The sequence below is a fragment of the Fringilla coelebs genome, assembly GCF_963513975.1.
Source record: "Fringilla coelebs genome assembly, chromosome: 8".
NCBI classification, from domain to species: Eukaryota; Metazoa; Chordata; class Aves; order Passeriformes; family Fringillidae; genus Fringilla; species Fringilla coelebs.
Genome location: NC_140066.1, coordinates 10,068,474 through 10,087,404, shown reverse-complemented (window position 1 = coordinate 10,087,404; position 18,931 = coordinate 10,068,474). Strand labels below are relative to the sequence as shown.

Here is an 18,931-nt window from a genome sequence, read left to right as displayed (position 1 = left end):
TAATCTTACTTGTATTGTGAAAAAAAGGTTGAATGACCCTGATTGCAAACCCAATTTCTCAGACACCATGTAAACATGTAAGAAGCTACTTGAACCACGAGGTGCATATTAAAATAACCTGAATAGAAGTATTCTTTTTCAAGACCATTACTCAAAACACACTGGTTAAAACATTTCATTATTGTTTGATCTCATACACTGCATTTACAGACAACTGGTGGAAAAATCAATTGTTTTCATATCTGCATAGCTATAAATGGTCTTTGTAAGCAGATGCAAAGAGAAGAGAAAAAGGCCAAAGGCAACAGAAGACAATGCTACTATTTGAAACATGAAATCACAGGCAAATTTCCATCTTTGCACACCCACACCTCACAACACCTCCTAAAGTCTCCTACCTTCTTTCTGTCTGACAGCATTGCTTGCAGAATGTTCTAGAAATGTCAGACTATCAGGTGACAACTTGCTGTTTCGTTATGTGGAAGACACATTAAATTTATTTTGGTGATTGACTCTGGTGATTGTAACTAGATATAATGATTATTACTGGAATATTTCCATTCCAGAATATATGAAGGGCAATAATCAGCAGTTCTACATCACCAAACTAGCTCCTCTAAGTGGGGAAGACTGTCATTAAACATGGATTACTTAAAGTTGCATAGCAGTGCACAGGCTAACAGCAGGCACTGGTCCAGCAGAATGAATTGGGAGAGAAGGGAGAGGCATGCTATGAATCACTGGTAATAGATTGTAGGCATTATCTTTCTCCAGACACAAAAGCAACCATTACATTTGGCTGCTGTTTCAAAATGATGCCTTGTTCCTTTTCTCTCCACAATCCCCCCTCTGCTCCCAGCCCCCTAACTCTCCTAATGAAGTTGCAGAAATCTCTTCAAAGGGTTACCTTAACACCAAAAACCTGTTTAAAATCAAGCAGGGATTTGCTGCAGCATCCAAGAGCCAAACAATTAGCATGTATAATGCTGCAGTGATAAAAAGTGAACCACACAACAACAAAATGAGCTCTGGAAATGTTAAATTAATGAAGCAGACAACAGACATCCCTGCTGGGTAATTTAACAGAGTCTTAGGCTCTGGTACTGTATATTAATGTATAATAACCAGTCTCTCTGATACTTTTTTTTCTGCTTCATCCCTCTTCAAAGGCCCATGACCTTACCGAATGATGCTGTTACAGTGCCCGCAGAGAGGAGTTCGGCTGCTGGCGGGAAAACGCTCCGCCCTCTGAACTGTTCCCCGCGCTAATGCAGGGGGCTGGGAAGAAGTTGAAACTGGAGACGGGTAAGCAGAAATTGTGGTAGGAGACAGCACTGGAGCACCCCTTGGTAGGATGTGCTTTGTGACGGTGGTGGTGGATTTTCCAGGTGCAAATTTCTGGGAAAAGGAGTCATCTGTTACCCAGGGAGGGCGACTCGCAGGCTCCGTGTTGGCAGGGGTGTAGGAATGAACTGGTGCTGGCGCTGTTTTAAGTATTCCAAAAGAAACCGAGAAAGATTTTAAAGTCTTTTTCTTCTACTGTCAATACAGCAACACTTACCAAGGGTACTCCACGACACAGATACAATAAAAGCTTTAGGCCATAGTTCATTATGGCCTGTGCCATTGTTGCTCATTTATTCTGGGCTGAAGCCAAAGGTATCAGCACAATCACGGACTTCTCATACACATGCATTACAGAAATCATTGCCTACTGGCTTTTACAGATTTTATGGAGACCATTGTCAAGATCATATCTTCATTTTTTTGAAGGAATGGATATGACAATTCTGTGATAATGTCAAAGACTGCCATATACTCTGTTTAAGACAGGTTAAAAATATAAAAGCCAGATAATATAGTAAAGTTTTACACAGAATTCCCCAGAATTTCAGTAAGTTATACTTAACTTTTGATCTCATTATATTAATTAAAATACAACATGTTCTACAGATGTCCCTGTTATCTATCCTTTGGAAGTTTATTCCTAGGTTTTTGAAGAAAAACAAGTTCCCACAGGGAAAAAAGAGAGCACTGGAAGCAATACTGAGGAAGCCAATTCAGCTCACATGACCAGCAAGATAAAGCCAACAGCACTTAGAGGAAGGCCAGACTTGTGGTTATGACTGATCTCAGTTCAGTTCTTGGCTCTGCCACAAACTTCCTGTATAACTTTGAGCAAAGCAAAGAGTGTCTGCGCCTCAGTTCCTGTGTGTAAAACAGAATATTATCCTTTCTCTCTTCCACCCTTTGACTAGCACATAAAACCTTCAGTGCAGTCTGTCTGTGTGTTTGTGTGTGCCAGGCTCTAATCTTGGGTGGAGTTTTATCACATTAAAATAAGCAGGAACCAGGGCCTGCACATACTGACAAGCGTTCCCATTATCCTGCTCCTTTCAAAATGTCAGATCTTGCATTATGTAGAACTGAAGTTACTGCTCAAGAAACAGCCTCACTTTGCCAAGTACAGGAGCACTAAAAGCAGTTTCCCTTTGCAAGGAAAACAAAGCAAATGATTGAAAAGAAGCTTGGAGAGCTGAAGTGTTTTGCCCAAATGAGAGAGCACAGGCTTGGGAACAGAAGCCAGTTCTCCAGCAGTCTGGGCAAACATTCCACACAGTAGATCCCAGCACCAAGAAAATCACAACCAAATACAACATGTACAGGTTTAAAGGGCTTGCAGGTAGAAAGGTATTTCAGCCAAGAGGGTTCTGAAAGTAACATGGATCTTTCTGAATAATTAAGTGGTGAGAAGTTTATGCTCGACTTAACACGGCTTCTTCAGCCCACACCCTGCCACATAAGAACTTACACTGATTATTGGCAATTTGCAAGTGCTTAAATTGCATATATACCAACGCACTGTGATCACCCTTGGGATCTTTTTATTGAGGTCAGAGTTGAATCTAGTGCATTTTCTTGATAAAAATTTCTTATGGTACAGCATCAGCAATGTTTCGGCTTCATAAAACTGTATCCCACCTTAGCTTGAGGCTTCTTTTTTTTTTTTTAAACTTGGAAATGGTAAACAGAATTTGAAGATTTCAGAACAGAGTTTATATGCAATCTCTTTGGATCCTGAGGCTCTTGCTATTTATGTATCATGGTATTAAGATAGGGAAAATTAGAAGTTAATATTTAATCTCTAATTGATGAATTCATAAGGCTCCCACCTATGAGGCTAATTAAACATGGTGACTTCAGCTACATCACTACATTCTCTCTACCTTCTATTTCTTTTCACTCTTTCTTTTCTATTTGCTGCAGTAAAGGAAAGAAACAGAAAAAAGGGAAAGTAAAATAAAATAACAAAATAGGATTTTTTTTTCCAGCTAAAAGACAGTACCAGAGGAATTACTGCAAAATGAAAAATGCTGGATGCTTGCATCTGCTCTGAGTTCTCTTTTCAGCTGTTATAATTTAATTTTACAGGCCTGATTTATTACAATACATTTTCCTCCTATGAACAAGCTGCAATTACTATTGTTTCAAAATAGTATCACTGCATCATGTGAGAAAGAGTTCACTAACTTTGAGATTTTAGCAATTGTTATTAAAAAGGGAATTGTCTTATTTTCTTAGAACTACATCCCTAAGCTTATATGAACAATTCTTTTGTCTTAGTAGCTACTGCCATACATATTCACCTTGAACATTTATGTATTTCAAAAAGTCTTCCAACACCAATCAGGAGAAAAAAGGAGTTGTTTGCTGCTTAAAAAGTACTAAGATTTGGTGTATCAGAGAATATATTCTCAAAATACCACTATTGTATGAGTTGACCATTAACTGTTAAAAATTGAATACTTCAAATAATTCAGCAACTTAGCCTCTATCACCTTGTTTCTCTCAGCCCTTATGTCCCCTTAGAATAGGAAAGAATGAATGGCATCATTGTTGTCCTGAGAGAATAGCAGGAGAAGGGGTCTCTCTTAACAGGAGAGGGAACAAGCCAATTCCTTGCTTCTGGGGAAGTTGCAATTCTCCTCCTCAGCTCTTCATTTACGGCCTATGGCTATTTTCTCTTCAGACAAAGGTACATTACCAAGACTCATGTAGTGAAGCAAAGATTTATAGAGTCTCAAATGCTTTGGTCGCACAGACTTGCACTGTGGGAACATTTTTTCTTTTTTTTTCCCCTTTGTTAGTAGATGACATAAGTGTTACTCTTTATTATTATCAGTAACAAAATAAATTAATAACCACAACTGATATGGCTTGTTCTACACTTAGTAGCCACATCCTTGAATCCCAAAGTTTTCCCATATACTGTTACAATACAGAGTAGCTGACAGACAGAGCAGATGATTTTTTTATAGGGAGACACTATTCTTATTTATGGGAACTAAAAATGAAATAATGGTGTGGAAGCTGCTGTTTTAGTATTGAACTGTGGGAATCTTTCTACCCATTCCTGAAAGAGCACATCAGGCCTTTACACTTGACTGATTCTGCATACACAAGTAGGCCCAGCTGGACGCAGGGAGTTAAAAGGAGAGATCTGCTTTCTTACATTTAGGCATCGTGTTACTTCGTGGTACAGAAGTGGAGCTGGAGCTGCTTGGGATACGTGAAAGGCTATGCTGGTCTGGGAATGCCTACGGACAAGGAATATGCAGGTATGTTCTGCCATCTAGTGGGCCTTGATCAGAAAAGAAGCCTTTAAAACACAGGTTATGAAATGCAGGGAAAAGATTTCAGAGTTCCCAGGTTTCTCCTCTGGAAAAAAACGAAAGATCTGTAGCAGCAGAAACTTTCCAACCTGAGTTAGGTTAGGGAAAATGTAGACTGCCGGATAAATCCCATCTGAGCCAGATACTCAACAAAGCAGTTTCATTTTGAGACTTGTTTCAGTTTGTTTGGGTTTTATTTTCAATCTGACATTAAAATAGCCATGTAAATCCTCTCAGTGACTGATTCAGGAGTCTCCATAATGAAAATATGAGCCTGTTGATTGGTGTTTTAATCTGGAAGTTGCTGCCCCACATTTGCAAGGGAAGCCAGTCATTGACAAAGTTGGATGAGGAAATTTTCTAACCGTCTTGTTAGTTTGTTTCTAAGTACTATTGATTCTCCCATCTGTGACAGGAAATGCTATTTCCTCCATTTCTTCCCAAGTAGAAATTTCCCATTTGCTCTGCAACTGTCTCTGAGGACATCTCATGCTCCAAAACCACTCTGAAGTGCTAGTACATCAAACATATAACACTTTATAAAGTACCAAAACAAGAACCAAACATCTTCCCTGAAATCTCTGCCTGGAACCTCTCTTGTACCTGAGTCACTTCAGGGTTCAATTATGAAGGCATTTTAGAATCCCTTATTGGATATTTCAAACTCCTTAACAGTACAGGAGGATTTTTTCTTTCTCTGCCAACTATTGACCATTCTTTCTTTGCCTTTATCGAGAGGCAATGAGGCTCAAAAGCAGCAACATAAAGAATTGCAAAGGAACACCAGCAATGTAAGGAAGTGCAAAGAAGATCACCACGCCAGGAGAAAACAAAAGCCATTCTTCTTATTCCAAGTAGAATTCAACAGCCAGCTTTGACTTTACCAGATCCAGCCAATAATTGGAAATAGCTGCAGATGTATTTCTGTGTCAGGTTTGTATACTGAACTGGAGTTTATACTTCCCCAAATGAGCACAGGGCTAAACATCAATCAGTGTATTTAGAAGATATTTTGACTTGCCAGAGTTTGCTCTCTTCTGCATGATAGAAATAAATCTGCTGTTGTCATCTTTTCAAATAAAAAACAATAGAGTTTGCCTTGAGTGAGAACTGGCACACTTAACCAAAAGCAAGTGAGGAGAAGCTGAAGGTTTATTTACTTTAAAGTACCCTTAAATAGCTCATGAGAGCTCTGACTCGACTTTTTCTACCTTTATGTCTCAAATATAAAGATCAACTGATTTGTCTGTCTGCTTTATGTCTAACTAAAATTCCTACATTTCTTTAATTTCAGGAGATCCGGAAATAGAACATTGCAGAAGACAGAGTTTAAGACTATTAGAATTGTTGGCTTTTTCATGTTTATTTGACTGTAAAGATAGAAATCAACTTTTTAATTCTCTTGCTAAGATCAGAAAAACCTCAATTTAAAACAGAACTGCCTTTAGGCTTATTTGCTGTCTCATTTAATTCATTCAGTTTGAAGGTTCACATTTTGGTCATCAATGGTTTTAGAAGCTCAGTCCATTTTTAACACATTAATACCAAGGGAATTTAAATAATATCAAGGAGCATATTTTCCAAATGAATGAATAACCAAATATATTTCTTAAGATACTGTCTCTGGGAAATGGAATAGCATTATGAGGTGCTTAAATACCTCATTCTTTATTTAAAATATAATCCTAAGTTTGAGAAATTCAATATATGGTCTTACTTATTTTGCATATATATCCTACTCAAGCAAACCTCACTTATTTTATCACCTTCCTGAACTGTGCATTCTTTCTTTCAGCCATTTTCTCAATTCTGTAGTGTCACTTGGCTCCTAATTGGATGCACTGTGTTATTTTTCACATTTATTTCTTCTGAAAAATCAGGCTACACATTTTTTATTAGACTTTTCCTCTGCTTTTATTTTAACCTTTGTTTGTTTCACATTTTAACTCTGAAGTAGAATACAAATAATAACAATAATCCTCAATCTTCAGATAATCTGAGGCAAAACTAGTAACATTTACACCCACCTGTATACATACTTTCTGGTATGTCTCTGTACAAAATGTGTGCTTTCTTTCTACATTTTCTTTTTCCAAAAGAAATGTGTGAGCATTTTTTTCTGAATCTTTTCAGTACTTTGAAGGCTCCTTACCTGGCTGGTAGACAGAGGGCTTTATGCTGGCAGTAGTAACAACTCTCATTTTTGAAGCAGCAGAAGGAGCAGGACTTTCACTGTAGCCTCCAGAAATTGGCATTGGTGTATATGACTGGGTTGTGTTTCTAAAAGCAAAAGGTAGGTGTGAACAACTTTATAAACAGCAAAAGTTACTGATCATGAAGTAACAGATCTGGCAGCATCCAGAGCACTCCAAGAGGAACTGTCTCTGAGAACTACAGAGAGAATGCTGGGAGATTCATCAGTCTTTGTCATTGCTAAGGAAGGCTTGGACAATTCTTTGGAAAGAAAAATTAGTCAAATAAGGATTTTAAGTAATGGCAAGTTTGCTGTTGTTGTCATCACAGAAAACAGCTTGCTGAGGGAACATGATAAATTTGAAATGCTCAGTAACAAGGGATCAGACTTCACAAAGCTGCATACAAAGTTTGTATTTTCTGTTCCTCTGCAAACAAAAAGGCCTGGTCTTGTCTAAGATAAATCAATGAGTTACATGTGGACTTAAAAATATGCTTACTCAGCACAATTACTGCTATTACAAAGGCTAATTAGTATTTATATACTGTTATACTCTTTTCAAAAATATTGAAGTGATCTTTAAAAAATTTTCTGAAACTAACCCTTCTCCCTATTTAGACTAAAAATTTACATTAATTTTCCTATTGCTCAGATTCATCCTTCAGAAAAAACCCCATATGATATGCAATATTATGATGCACTTTCTTCCAGTCCTAGAATAAAAACATTTGCTCAGGATTCCAAAAATCAGTAAGAAACAGTTTTTCTCTATCTTATGGCTTTAATGGTGATTTTTAATTTGATTACAGTAACAGATTAAAAAATATGCCTCTTCTATCTGTCAGTTACTTGGGATGATTCTATTTGTAGTGCCTGTGCTTCACAGACTGCTAAAAGAGCATCACAGTCAAAGCAAGCAAGAGAGAATAAAGAAGTACAAGGAAGGGAAGCAACAGATAATGAGATGTGTGCAGTAAGAAAAACCTACTCACTACAGAACATCCATCTTACTCACCCTGAAAACAGTTTTGCTTGTTTTTTCCCTTCAGTGTCACTCCCCCTATGAAGTAGATCCCTATCTATTTGTGCTGACAGCTAATGAGTTATTTCCAAAGTGGGTTTGTCTATAGGAAAACATTTGTCAGCCTGTGAAAAGAAGCTCATCTTTCCCAGACTATTGGCCCATCTTGACTTTACTTTCTTTAACAGATGGCATCTGGAGAAAACACTTTATAATCTCACATGGCAAACCCAGCAGATTTCTTCCAGTACAGGTAAGAAACATTCTGAGAAATGGAAACTTTCAATTTTTAATTTTGAACAAAATAAACCTGTCCTCAATGTAGCTTTTTGCTGCTCTGACAGTGTTTTTACTGTAGACTTAGTTTGCATAGCATTGCTGCCTCAGGCTAATTTATTTTGTCTATGTAGCAAGATCTAGAAACTTAGCTATTGCTACAATGGCTATAGCTAATTATTTCTGTACCTAGTCAAGGGCTTAGGCCTGGATTTGGGTCCACTGTACTGTGAGTGAACACAACACTCCAAGATAAACTATTTTAGTGGGTTTGTATTCACTGTAAATTCTGTTGTGAACCCTGCTGTGCTTTTGTAACTGCCAAAGCTGTTCTAAGCACTGTCAAACTTTCTGGGTTCTATTCTTACAGTCTATTTCCTGATGAGACCTCCTGTGTGATGCCTCAGAAGGCACAGTGCTCAGGATCACTGGACAGAGGCTATTGCTACTGCCACAGCACAGGGACACTGTGGGCACTCTGGCTTCACCCCACAGCTTTCAAAACACCATCAGCTAAACACACCATCTAAAGACTTGTCCTTGTTTTACAATCTGATACTCAGGGTAAACTACACAGCTCAGTGCCCAATATTTACAATGCGGGTTAAAAGATTTTAAAATGATTTGTTGCACAGCCTGAACCTGAAAATGTCATCCAGACAGGAAAGTTTACTCCCAGGTGCACAGATCCAATGGTTAGAAAGACTCATTTGAATCTCTCTTAATGCACTAAATAAATAAAGACATTCTGAACCAGATTAGCAATACTTAGACTGTCATGAAGAAAAATGGTTATTCAAAATTCAAGTGTTTCCCAAATATAATAGCATAGAAAAACCATACCACAGATTTCCTTGTGTTCAGGGAAATGAAGCTGAAAAAAACCCCAGAAGAATACCCCTCCCATTCATAGTACCAAAATCAAAGCAAAGTTAAAAGTAGTACTGAATCCTTTTAACACTTTTACATGTGTATGATGCATATTAAATACAGTAAGAAAGATAAGAAAGCTTATCAAAGAGAAATAAATTGTAATACTACATCATTAAGGGTTTAGTAAAAGAAAAGATTTATCAGAATTTCTGCTGAAAAAGAGGAAATCGCATGTGAGTAAAAGAACCAAAAAAAAAAAAAAACCAAGAAAGAAGGAAATTAAGAAAGAATAAAAAGATGTTGTAAGCACCAAAGATGCTTTAATGGATCAAGAAGCACTGGCATCTCAAAAAGCAGTGAAAGCAACCTCATTGAATTTATCTGCAGCAGTCAATGGCATGTGACAGGCAGCAAATTAAATACTGGCTCTGAAAACTATTAGTTGTCAGAAAAAGAAAGAGTAAATATCTCTAAGCAGATCATTTTTATGTTAACGCTTCACTAGATGCCTACTAGTAGCAATAAACTGGTTTGTTAAGTGCTTTTAAAGTAGAATAGCTGCACAAAACAGTTTTATACCTCTGCTTTGACTGGTAGCTGATGGAGGTGGAAGAATGCCGGTTGAAACTAAAATGAGACAAAAGTGGTATTTGAAAAAATATACACAAATGATTGGGATATCTTGCCCTACCGTGAGTTTCCTATGAGTAAGAAGGGCTCTTAATGCTGAAGTAAACAACATGTACATATTTATAGTCATAAGAGTATTACATAACATTTTGTTTTCTTAGGCAAGCTGGGAATCACAGTGAAACCTAAAGAGTGGTAACATAAGTCAATGAGCTGAGAGATCCATAAGTCACCCTTATCTGATCTTGTTATTTGAAGTTATTTGAGTCATTGTGGAACTACAATTATTTTTATTAGCAGAAAAAAAACTACAAGGGATTTTTCTCAGTGTCATAAGTTTACATTGCACCAAATCTGAAAAGCAAACCTTGAATGAACCAAAGGCCAAAGATCAGGGAAGTGTCCCAGACTGTGAGGCAGCTTGGACAACCCCATGGAAAGGACAGGCTGGCATATTTGAAGCAGAAACATCCACCCACCATGTTCAACTTTTGTCTTGCAGAACCTTTCCATTGATACAGTCTTAGGTAAACAGGTAGATTTATTTTTTCCTTGGGGAAGCAGTGTAATTTCAGAACATAAATGAGTCATTTATGCAAATACAGGAAGTACTTGAAAGCCTACACAATGTATGATCTGAGAAACAAGAGGATTCAGAATGAACAGAGCTCCTGTCTGCAGGACAGTGCAGGGCTACAGAGCATCAATCCCACCCCACAGGGGCACAGCCCACATTTCCCATAACCACCAGGAGTCTGCCTTATGCCAGTTATTTTCCTAACCTCTGGAGAAATTTTTTTCCTTCCCTTTACCATGGACACAGTCCTTGGATTAAAATCTCTGGACCAGAAGCTACACTTGACTTTTAGAACCATAATTGCAACTCCTTCCATTGTTTCTCCTGGATTTCTATTCTCAGAGTGCTGCTTTAACCCTCTGGATGGAATAACCCATCCCCGAAGAGCTTCAAGCTTATTCAAAACTCTCCTGCTGTGCTTACTTCTTTTAAATAAGATTGTAAGTGGAACAGATAGATAACAGATAGATAAGATAACAGTAAGTCAGATTTCACTGCAGATGTAAAAGAGTTACACAGCCTGTTAAAGATTAGTGATTTACTTCAAACACTCCTCTTCAGGAACATTATAAAAATTTTATCATGTTAAGTGTTATGCATATGCTCACAAAAGCTAAGTCACTATAGAACAGGATGTATTAAAGTTTAAAATCAGATTTAAATAGTTATGGATATTGATCAAGAAATCCTCCTGCCTTTTCTTGGATGTTTTAAAAGCATCTAAAAGCAAATACACTACCACACACTGGAATAATGGCGATAAAATATCAGCCCCATCTACCTGAGGACATCCCCATCCTGTAAAACAGTGGTGTAATTAAGGTCATCCATATTTTTTTAAAAATAAAATTATATTATATGTACTCTTCTGGTATATGTCAAGCTAAAACTGGATTTTTAAGTCTGTATTTTGGCATGCTAAAGCATTGCTTGATTTCTAAATGAAAACTACCAGATACTCAAAAATTTGAATTACAAATCAATTTAGAAGCCATTTTTAGTCCCTTGCATTTGAATACACTATCTGTAATACACAACACTTTTTAAAACAGACATGGAATACGTGCACCAAGATAAAGAACCTATTCCAGCTGCAAGACAGCCATCCAAAACCAACCAACCAACCAGAGTTCACTTCTTGTACTTAATTATCAGGGAACCAAATTTTTACAGGTCCTGCAAGTCTCTGGTTTGCCCTTATGTGCCAAGACTTGCTGAAGCCAAGACAGTAACATTTGCCTGTTGGTAACAGGGAAGCAGATGACAGCATCACACTTGTGTCATCCACTGACAAAGTAGCAGTGTATAAAGTTGATATGCTGTAGATGTTTTATATGTGGCCAGGTGCCAGCAAGAGGTTTTAGGAGTCTTATTAGAGCATTTCTTTTTGAAATGGGCAGATGTTTTTCATAGATTCACAGACCCTTTGAGGTTGGAAGTGGGCTCAGGAAGAATCTGATCTAATCTGCTGAAAGCAAGGCCAGCTCTGAGGTCAGACCAGGTTGCTCCATGTTTTAGCCAGGGGTGTCTTGAAAACCTTCAAGAGTGGAGACACAGCCTCCCCAGACAAGTTACTTCCTTTCAAAGGGGCAGGAAAAGCAGCAATGGTCCATGGCAATATAATTCACTAATTTACTTTCAATTCAAATGCCTCAATATCTCAATGTCATCGTTCTTTTTATCCTCTTTAAAATTCTGTTTCACACTGATTAGTCCATGTTGGTACATAATTACAAATGAATTCATATGGTTTCGAGGCCTCACACTGCTTCCCTTCTCCCATTAAATGCATATAAAATTTAAGGAAAATGGAAGAAAGCTCAATCAAAAAACAATATTACATTAGCTCTAAGAAAGACATGCAAGTGGTGTCAGCAAGTACTGGTTATCTTTATACTAATTTACTAGGTATTTATATGTAAGTTATGCATAATTGCTGCTTAACTTGTCCCTACTCATGGAACTAGATAATCTCTAAGATTCCTCCCAGCTGAATCCATTCTATGATTCCATGATTTCCAAGGCAGGAATGAAAACGAGCTCTCAGGAAAGATTTAGATGGGTCCTAAGACGTAGACTGGTGAAATATGAATAGATGTGCTCTGTCTGGACAGAGCAGTCACCAAAGCTTCCATTTAATTTCATCTTCTGATTTCCATCTTCAGCTGAAAGAATCCCTAAAATAAAGTATTTTCTGTAGCTCAGGAGAAATAGGTTTTGCACGCCAGTGTTTAATCAAACTCAAATATACACAGTTATTATTGCTTGGAATGCAAGGAACCTTACCTTAGTAGAAGGGGCTTCTTGAAACTAAGTTACAATTGGTGTACTTCCACTCATCAGCAGTCAGTTTTACCCCTTATGTTTTATCAGTTCCATACTGGGATTACTTCCCCTATGTAATTCCCATGGCTGGAAACAGACATGTTCACATCCTAAAACTGAAAACACTTCTGATGTTTTGTTCTGTAGCTATTTCATTTTTGCATTGGTTTCAGTGATGTGAAGCCAACCAAATTGCTATTAAATACTTCCTGTGCCAAGTACTAAACTGTTCTGTGATTCTCTTGAGGAAGACAATTATACTTCTTGCCTTCATTGTACTCAAGCCTTCAAACTTGTGCCCTTTGTCAATCTCAATCATCATCTTCGGGTGATTCCTAACTATTTTTTTTTATAAAGATAAGACACACATGGATAATTACAATCTCCAATGTATTGCTGATTTAGTTTTTTATTATTTCTTAAGACTGTTCAAATTGTGTTCAAATGAGTCTTAAAAACACCCGCTTTTCTCTGTTAGTTGTCAAAGTGTTATGAAAGCAGTGAAAAGGCTTGGAAGTGAGGCAGTACAGCAGCATTCTCTCTTTCTAGTGATAAAAGATTCCTGTGGTCCCATGTTTTCACCAAGAAAAAAATAAAAGGTCTATCATTCTCATCCCGTGTTTCTAGACAAATATTTTCATTTCAGGATGGCAAAAGCAGCACAAACCAACCAAGTGAAACACCTCTGCTCCAAGAGGACCTTGTGGTCACATATCCTACATCTAAAACGTCGCTGTTTCCTAGCTGGGTTGTTGTGCAGAAGATAGGAAGGGGCTGTTCTCTCTCTCTCTGCTTTTTCTCTCCCAATTCAATCCCTTCAAAAACTGAAAACCTCATTTCAGAAAGCATAATACAAAATCAAAACAAATTAGGTTAAAAGAAGAGAGCTTTACAGATATACCTAGACTGAGATGAGATAGCAGATGAAATAGTGGAAGCTGCTAATGACATGCTCTTGGGCCCATGGAAAGGCTTAGGCTGGGAAAGAGAGCTGGGGGCTGCAAGAACTCTGCAGAAGACACATAAAAGCATGAACAAAATGATTTAACGGGGGGCACAAATCATGGCATCAGAACCAAGCTCTGACAGGATTCAGGCTGCTGCATAGTTACCAGGAACAGGTTTTCTGTAGCACACACCTGCAGACTTACAGAATAGCACAACCAAGCACATTCCTACAGAACACAAGGCAAAACGCACACATTATGGAAACATTTTAAAACCAGACCCTATCAATAACTAAGACAGACAATATTACAGGACAGGACTTTTGTCAATGATACATGCTTTTATCTGAAAGATCTGAAGATGTTTGAGTCTAAATACAAGATAAACATTTTACTGTGCAAACCGTCCCAGACAAAAGACTGTCCTATCAAAACCAGAAGTAATTGGAATGATTAGTTTAGTAGAGGCATTTTTTTGTCTGGAGCACATACTAAGTAATACATTTTCTTCATGCTATGGTTTCAACTGAGGGATAAAAATTATATAAACCTTATCATTATTTTATGTGTAAATGCCTCTCAGGCAAGTTCCGAATTTGAGCATAAACCTTATTCAAACCTCCTTTGCTTGCTGGAATAAAACCACTGCATTCTGGTAAGTCATGGCTAGGTAAAAACTGACTAAAGTGAGAAACTAATTACTTGGTATATATACATAATGCAAGTCAACTAGGAAAAATTAATTAAGAAGCAGAGCCAAGAGAGCATTTCAAATTCCATTCATACGTACCAAAAATATGATACCTCTGAGGTCTCAATTACAAATGGTTTATATTACTGGAAGTATGTTTTTCGTTGGATTTTAAAAGCATGCTAAAACCGACATATTTTCAGAATATTCATGTAGCAAACCCCAAAGATAAAAGAATATTATGTACCAAAAACTCACTCTTACTATCTCCAGAATTACTGTAATGTGAGTGACAGCTGTATAAATCCAACACATTTCCTCACAAGCTGACAGTTTTTCATATACAACTGTAACTCCCACTGTGCTACAAGTGTTAGGAATGCATCTCCTTGAGACTTACTTCAGCTCAAAGGCTAATTCTCATTAGCAAAAAAAAAGATCACATAAATCTAATAGAAATGAATTGATTTAACTTACAGAGCAAGTCAATCATCAAGTGTCCACCATGTTTTACTGATATCTGCTGTGACACAGTAAGCTCAATCATGTGAGTAAACGACATTTTCTTATTTTCCATTTCTTGTCCTACTGCAGAAAAACTATTAAAAGAATCTTCATTCACTGCAACTAAGATGAAGAGTTGTTTTTGTTTTATTATAAGTGGTGTAAAAACAGTTCAAATTTTAAGTCCAGACTGGCTTTCTGAAAATGAAGTTATTTTCAGGGCGGTTTTATTTTGCAAATTCTATGCAAACATGAACAATATATCACAAAATTGAAAAAAAAACCCACATTAAAAAAAAAAAAACCCAACTAAAAACCCCAGCCTCCCCAAAATATATAAAAGCATATCAACCAGGTTACAGCTTTACATACTACATTCTTAAGCTAAGAATGTGTATGCAGCATTTCCAAAGCCAGAGGGGTATAAAGCAATGGAGCATTACCTTTGGAAGGAGGAGGAGAAAGCTTCTTGCACTACTGAGGTGGTGGCTGGTGCTGCCATCGGGCTGGCTGTGTTTGGAGCAGCAGGAGCAGGCTGAGGTGCTGAAGCATGTGGTGCAGGAGCAGCAGAACTGGGAGCCACCGGGGCATGCTCAACAGGGGTACTAATTAGAGTTCAATTAAATAAAACAAGAAGCATCTTAAAAAGGCGTGCATTTACATGGAGAGCATAAAACCTACTATGTTTGAACCTGCAGCTGCAAACATAGTAGCTGGCTGGGTTACTGAGGGAAAAGCACAATTATGCAAAGAAAAAAAAGACATTTGTTCAGCCTTTTCCATTGCGCAGTTCAGACTGCAATGCAGCATTGGTCCTGCTTGACTGAAATTTACCCTAGGTGTTAAAGAGCACTTGAGTCCTGCTCCCACTGATGCCAGAGGTAGGAAATGCGGCACCTAGGACTGAAATGGCTGTGAAGAGCTGTCACAGTCTTGTGAGCTCATATAAATTCCATCAAATATATTGAAATGAATGATTATAATCTAGTCTTGTATCCTGTGACCATTTAAGTAACCTGTTGAACTATTAATGTCTTCCATCACCTCCCTCAAATTTGAGAATTACTCATCTCTTACAGACAGACAAATGGAACAAAGTTAGCAGCTTTTTTTTTTAAATCAGGGCATCACTGTACCTAGTTGTCTTGTCCATGAGCAGTGGCCTAGAAACATAATGGGTATATGTCTACTTGTTTAGACCTATGTCATAAGTATATTGTCACATCTCTGTGTTCTTTAAAAATTACTCCTATCAGGGTGCTGGAATTCAGTAAATCTCTTGCTCAAGGTACAACTGTCCAAAGTGCTCCTTCCTGAGCACACCAAGTATCAAATAACAAAAGAGACCTTACAGCTCCAGTTGTTTCTTCAGCCAATCTTAGCCCTCCAACTCTCTCTCAGCTTTTTTTTCCTAAGCAGAATTACCATCCATTTTGCAAATTATCTCATATTTTCTTTTGCTTCTCTCAGAAGCACTGATTTGACAAGTTCTATTCCTCAGGACCTAGAACAAGTGTTTGGTATTTCTGAATTTAGGATACCCCTTGTTCTCCAAGGGACTGTCCCGCTTCCCCTGTCCTTCACCTCCTCTTCTAGAGTTCAATAGTCTACAGGATGGTGTCTGAATTCAGCTGATTATTTTGTTTGATTAGCTGAAACAGAAGCTGGTTGTTATACCCACAAACCTCAAAGTTGAATGCAGCCCTCAACAAAAGCAGGAAATTGGTATTTTCTCCCTTATGGAGATTCATCTACAATTATGTACATACTAAGTAAGTTCCTGAAAATAATCATCCAGTTTGCAATTCTGGCTTTCAAATCTTTACACCAAGTTTTGTAACAGTTTTGCAGAAGCTCTTCCATAGTAATATGCATTTGAGAGTCAGATGATTTCTTCCATCCTGATGCATTTCATGATGCAAATTCTTCCAATTAACTAGGAGACTATCAATTTCACAGCCTGTGTTACAGAGTAGCTGTGTATTATCCATCACAGCTAATCTGGTATGGATTTCAACACTGTGAAATTTTCCCTGTGCCACAGTGGGTACCAGAATTACCCCATTAAAATCTTACATACTTACATATCTTTGATTTGGCAAAGAGGAAAGGACTGAAACTATGCTGCACATAAAAATGGAACTTAATGTATGTGTTAAGAACAAACTAGGATTTCACCCATTTTGTCTATTTGCACTGTTGTGAAAAGGAATTTACTACAGATTTCGGAAGATTCAAGACTTCATACCTTGAAGAGAACAGTGAACTTGATTAATTGCAATTTAATTGTAACAATCTACAAAATAATCAAAATACATATTCAGTAATAAATACTGAAAAGGAAGCAAAAAAACCCCAATCCATATGCGTGGACATGGACCTGTGTGGAGACAGATTTGAACAGAATGAACCCGTATAAAGAAAATAAAACCAAATATACTAGAATACCTTTTAAAGTTTAAAAGAAATAGAAACAATTTTATTTTGCATAGTATTTGTAATATTTCTTTTTATGTGATTAAACTGTTAGAGGCTTGCTTACCTTCCTTCATGGTAGAATATGTTAATTATCAGAACAAGGAATTGGAATAAATATAAATGAAGTGGATATAACCATAAAAATCAGAGTGGTTTGGTTACATAAATTATATGCAGTTGATAACATTCTCAAAACAGTATTATAGAAAGAGCTCAAGACTGACTTGACTGTTCTTAATTTAGCAACTATAAATTTTTACATAATTTTATCTATATTGTCAAATACAATAGCCGAACTGGTTTTTTCCCCGTTCTTTCTACTTTTTCAGTCTGATTTTTCATTTTAGTTATTCAAGAACAGAAGAATTTAAAGAACTGATAAATGTGAGTGCTTCTTTATTAAAAAAATCATCTAATGCAACAGTTTCATTGTGACATATTATAGAGTGTTTTTTGGTTGGTTGGTCGGTTTTTAAATACAATAATTTTGTAGACTTTAAAACTTAACAGAACTTTGTATTTTAAAAGACATTGAAAAAATCAAACATCTTCATACCGGCAGTAACAAACATAAAAGTAAGTTAGGTTGATGAAAACAAACACACATCTCTTCTCAGCTGATTTTCACTCATGAAAAGGAACACAGATCAGTAGAGGTTAAGAAGATAATAACGGTTAACAACCATAATGAGAACACAGCAACAAATGCACTCTAACATTTAAAATATAAGTGTAGCCTACACTTTTTTCTCTTGGTGAAGTCCTAAGTTCTGAGATTTTCTATCCCAATAACAAGGAAGGGATTATTAAAACAGCACTTAGTCCCTTTATGTAATGCATGAAAGTTTTTGTGTTTCTAATCCTCCGACAGATCACTTGCAAAGAATCAAAAACTAGAAAACCAAAACTAAAATGGATATGAAAAAAAATCTGTAATTGCATCATTTGTAGAAAAAAAGTGCTAGAGAAAGTATTTAGAGAAGGCTGTAATGCGGAGGGATTTAATATTTGAATATGGGAATGTTTGTGGAATCCACTGAAAATACAGAAATATCAGCTGCTGCTGCTCTGCCGAAGACGCTTAATGACTTGTCTCTGTATTGTAGGAGTGATCCTACAAGGGCCACTGAAAATGTAACACCCACATGAACAGAAGCTGCTGGAATTGGAAGAACTGGAACCTTGGCCTTTGAGGCAATGGGCATTTCCATCTGAAGGAGTTAGAGGTTGTTATTACCAAACCATTGCAAAGCTCCAAACCGGGTCAGTTATGCAGTTACACGGCACAGTGTACCTTTGGTTACTGGATGAAGCAAGAGGGACTTTCTGGCCAACACTGGCCTCCCCCTGGCTTGTACCTGCTCCAAGCCTCACAGACCCCTTGGAGGCCACTGGCTGAGCATTGACAGTGTTGGCATCCCTGGTGGATGACTTAGGAGGATGCCAAATACTTGAGGTCACATACTGGGGCGCATGCGTGGTACCTGTAGGCCTGGGTAACAGAGATTACAAGGGTGTTTGTAAACAAGGCATTTCCTAGGTAATAGCAGGGGTTTGAGGAACAGACAGAATTCCAGCCACAGATGGAGCTGGAGATCATAATGACAATGCAGATGAAGTAATTTTGATAGTTCATTGGTTAATTACTGCTTAAGTCCAGGAAAGACTTGACAAATTACAAAAGGTACCTTGTGTAAATCTGGAAATCATATTGCTATGAATATCAAAATAAGCAGAGCTGT

General features: G+C 37.4%; 1 protein-coding gene across 6 annotated transcripts in view; it reads right to left on the bottom strand.

The window, feature by feature from the left end:
- LDB3 (LIM domain binding 3) overlaps positions 1-18,931 on the bottom strand; it is a 112,992-nt gene that overhangs the window by 9,692 nt on the left and 84,369 nt on the right. For 4 of the 6 annotated variants that reach the window (XM_084210664.1, XM_084210663.1, XM_084210666.1 and 1 more), the window contains 3 exons: positions 15,155-15,316; positions 6,826-6,953; positions 1,184-1,484 (listed from right to left, as the gene is read on the bottom strand). In XM_084210664.1, coding sequence (XP_084066790.1) covers positions 1,184-1,484; positions 6,826-6,953; positions 15,155-15,316 — 591 coding nt within the window. Of the gene's footprint in view, positions 1-1,183; positions 1,485-6,825; positions 6,954-9,616; positions 9,665-13,470; positions 13,579-15,154; positions 15,317-18,931 lie in introns of all 6 variants that reach the window. The other 2 variants (XM_084210669.1, XM_084210665.1) reach the window with 2 other exon arrangements.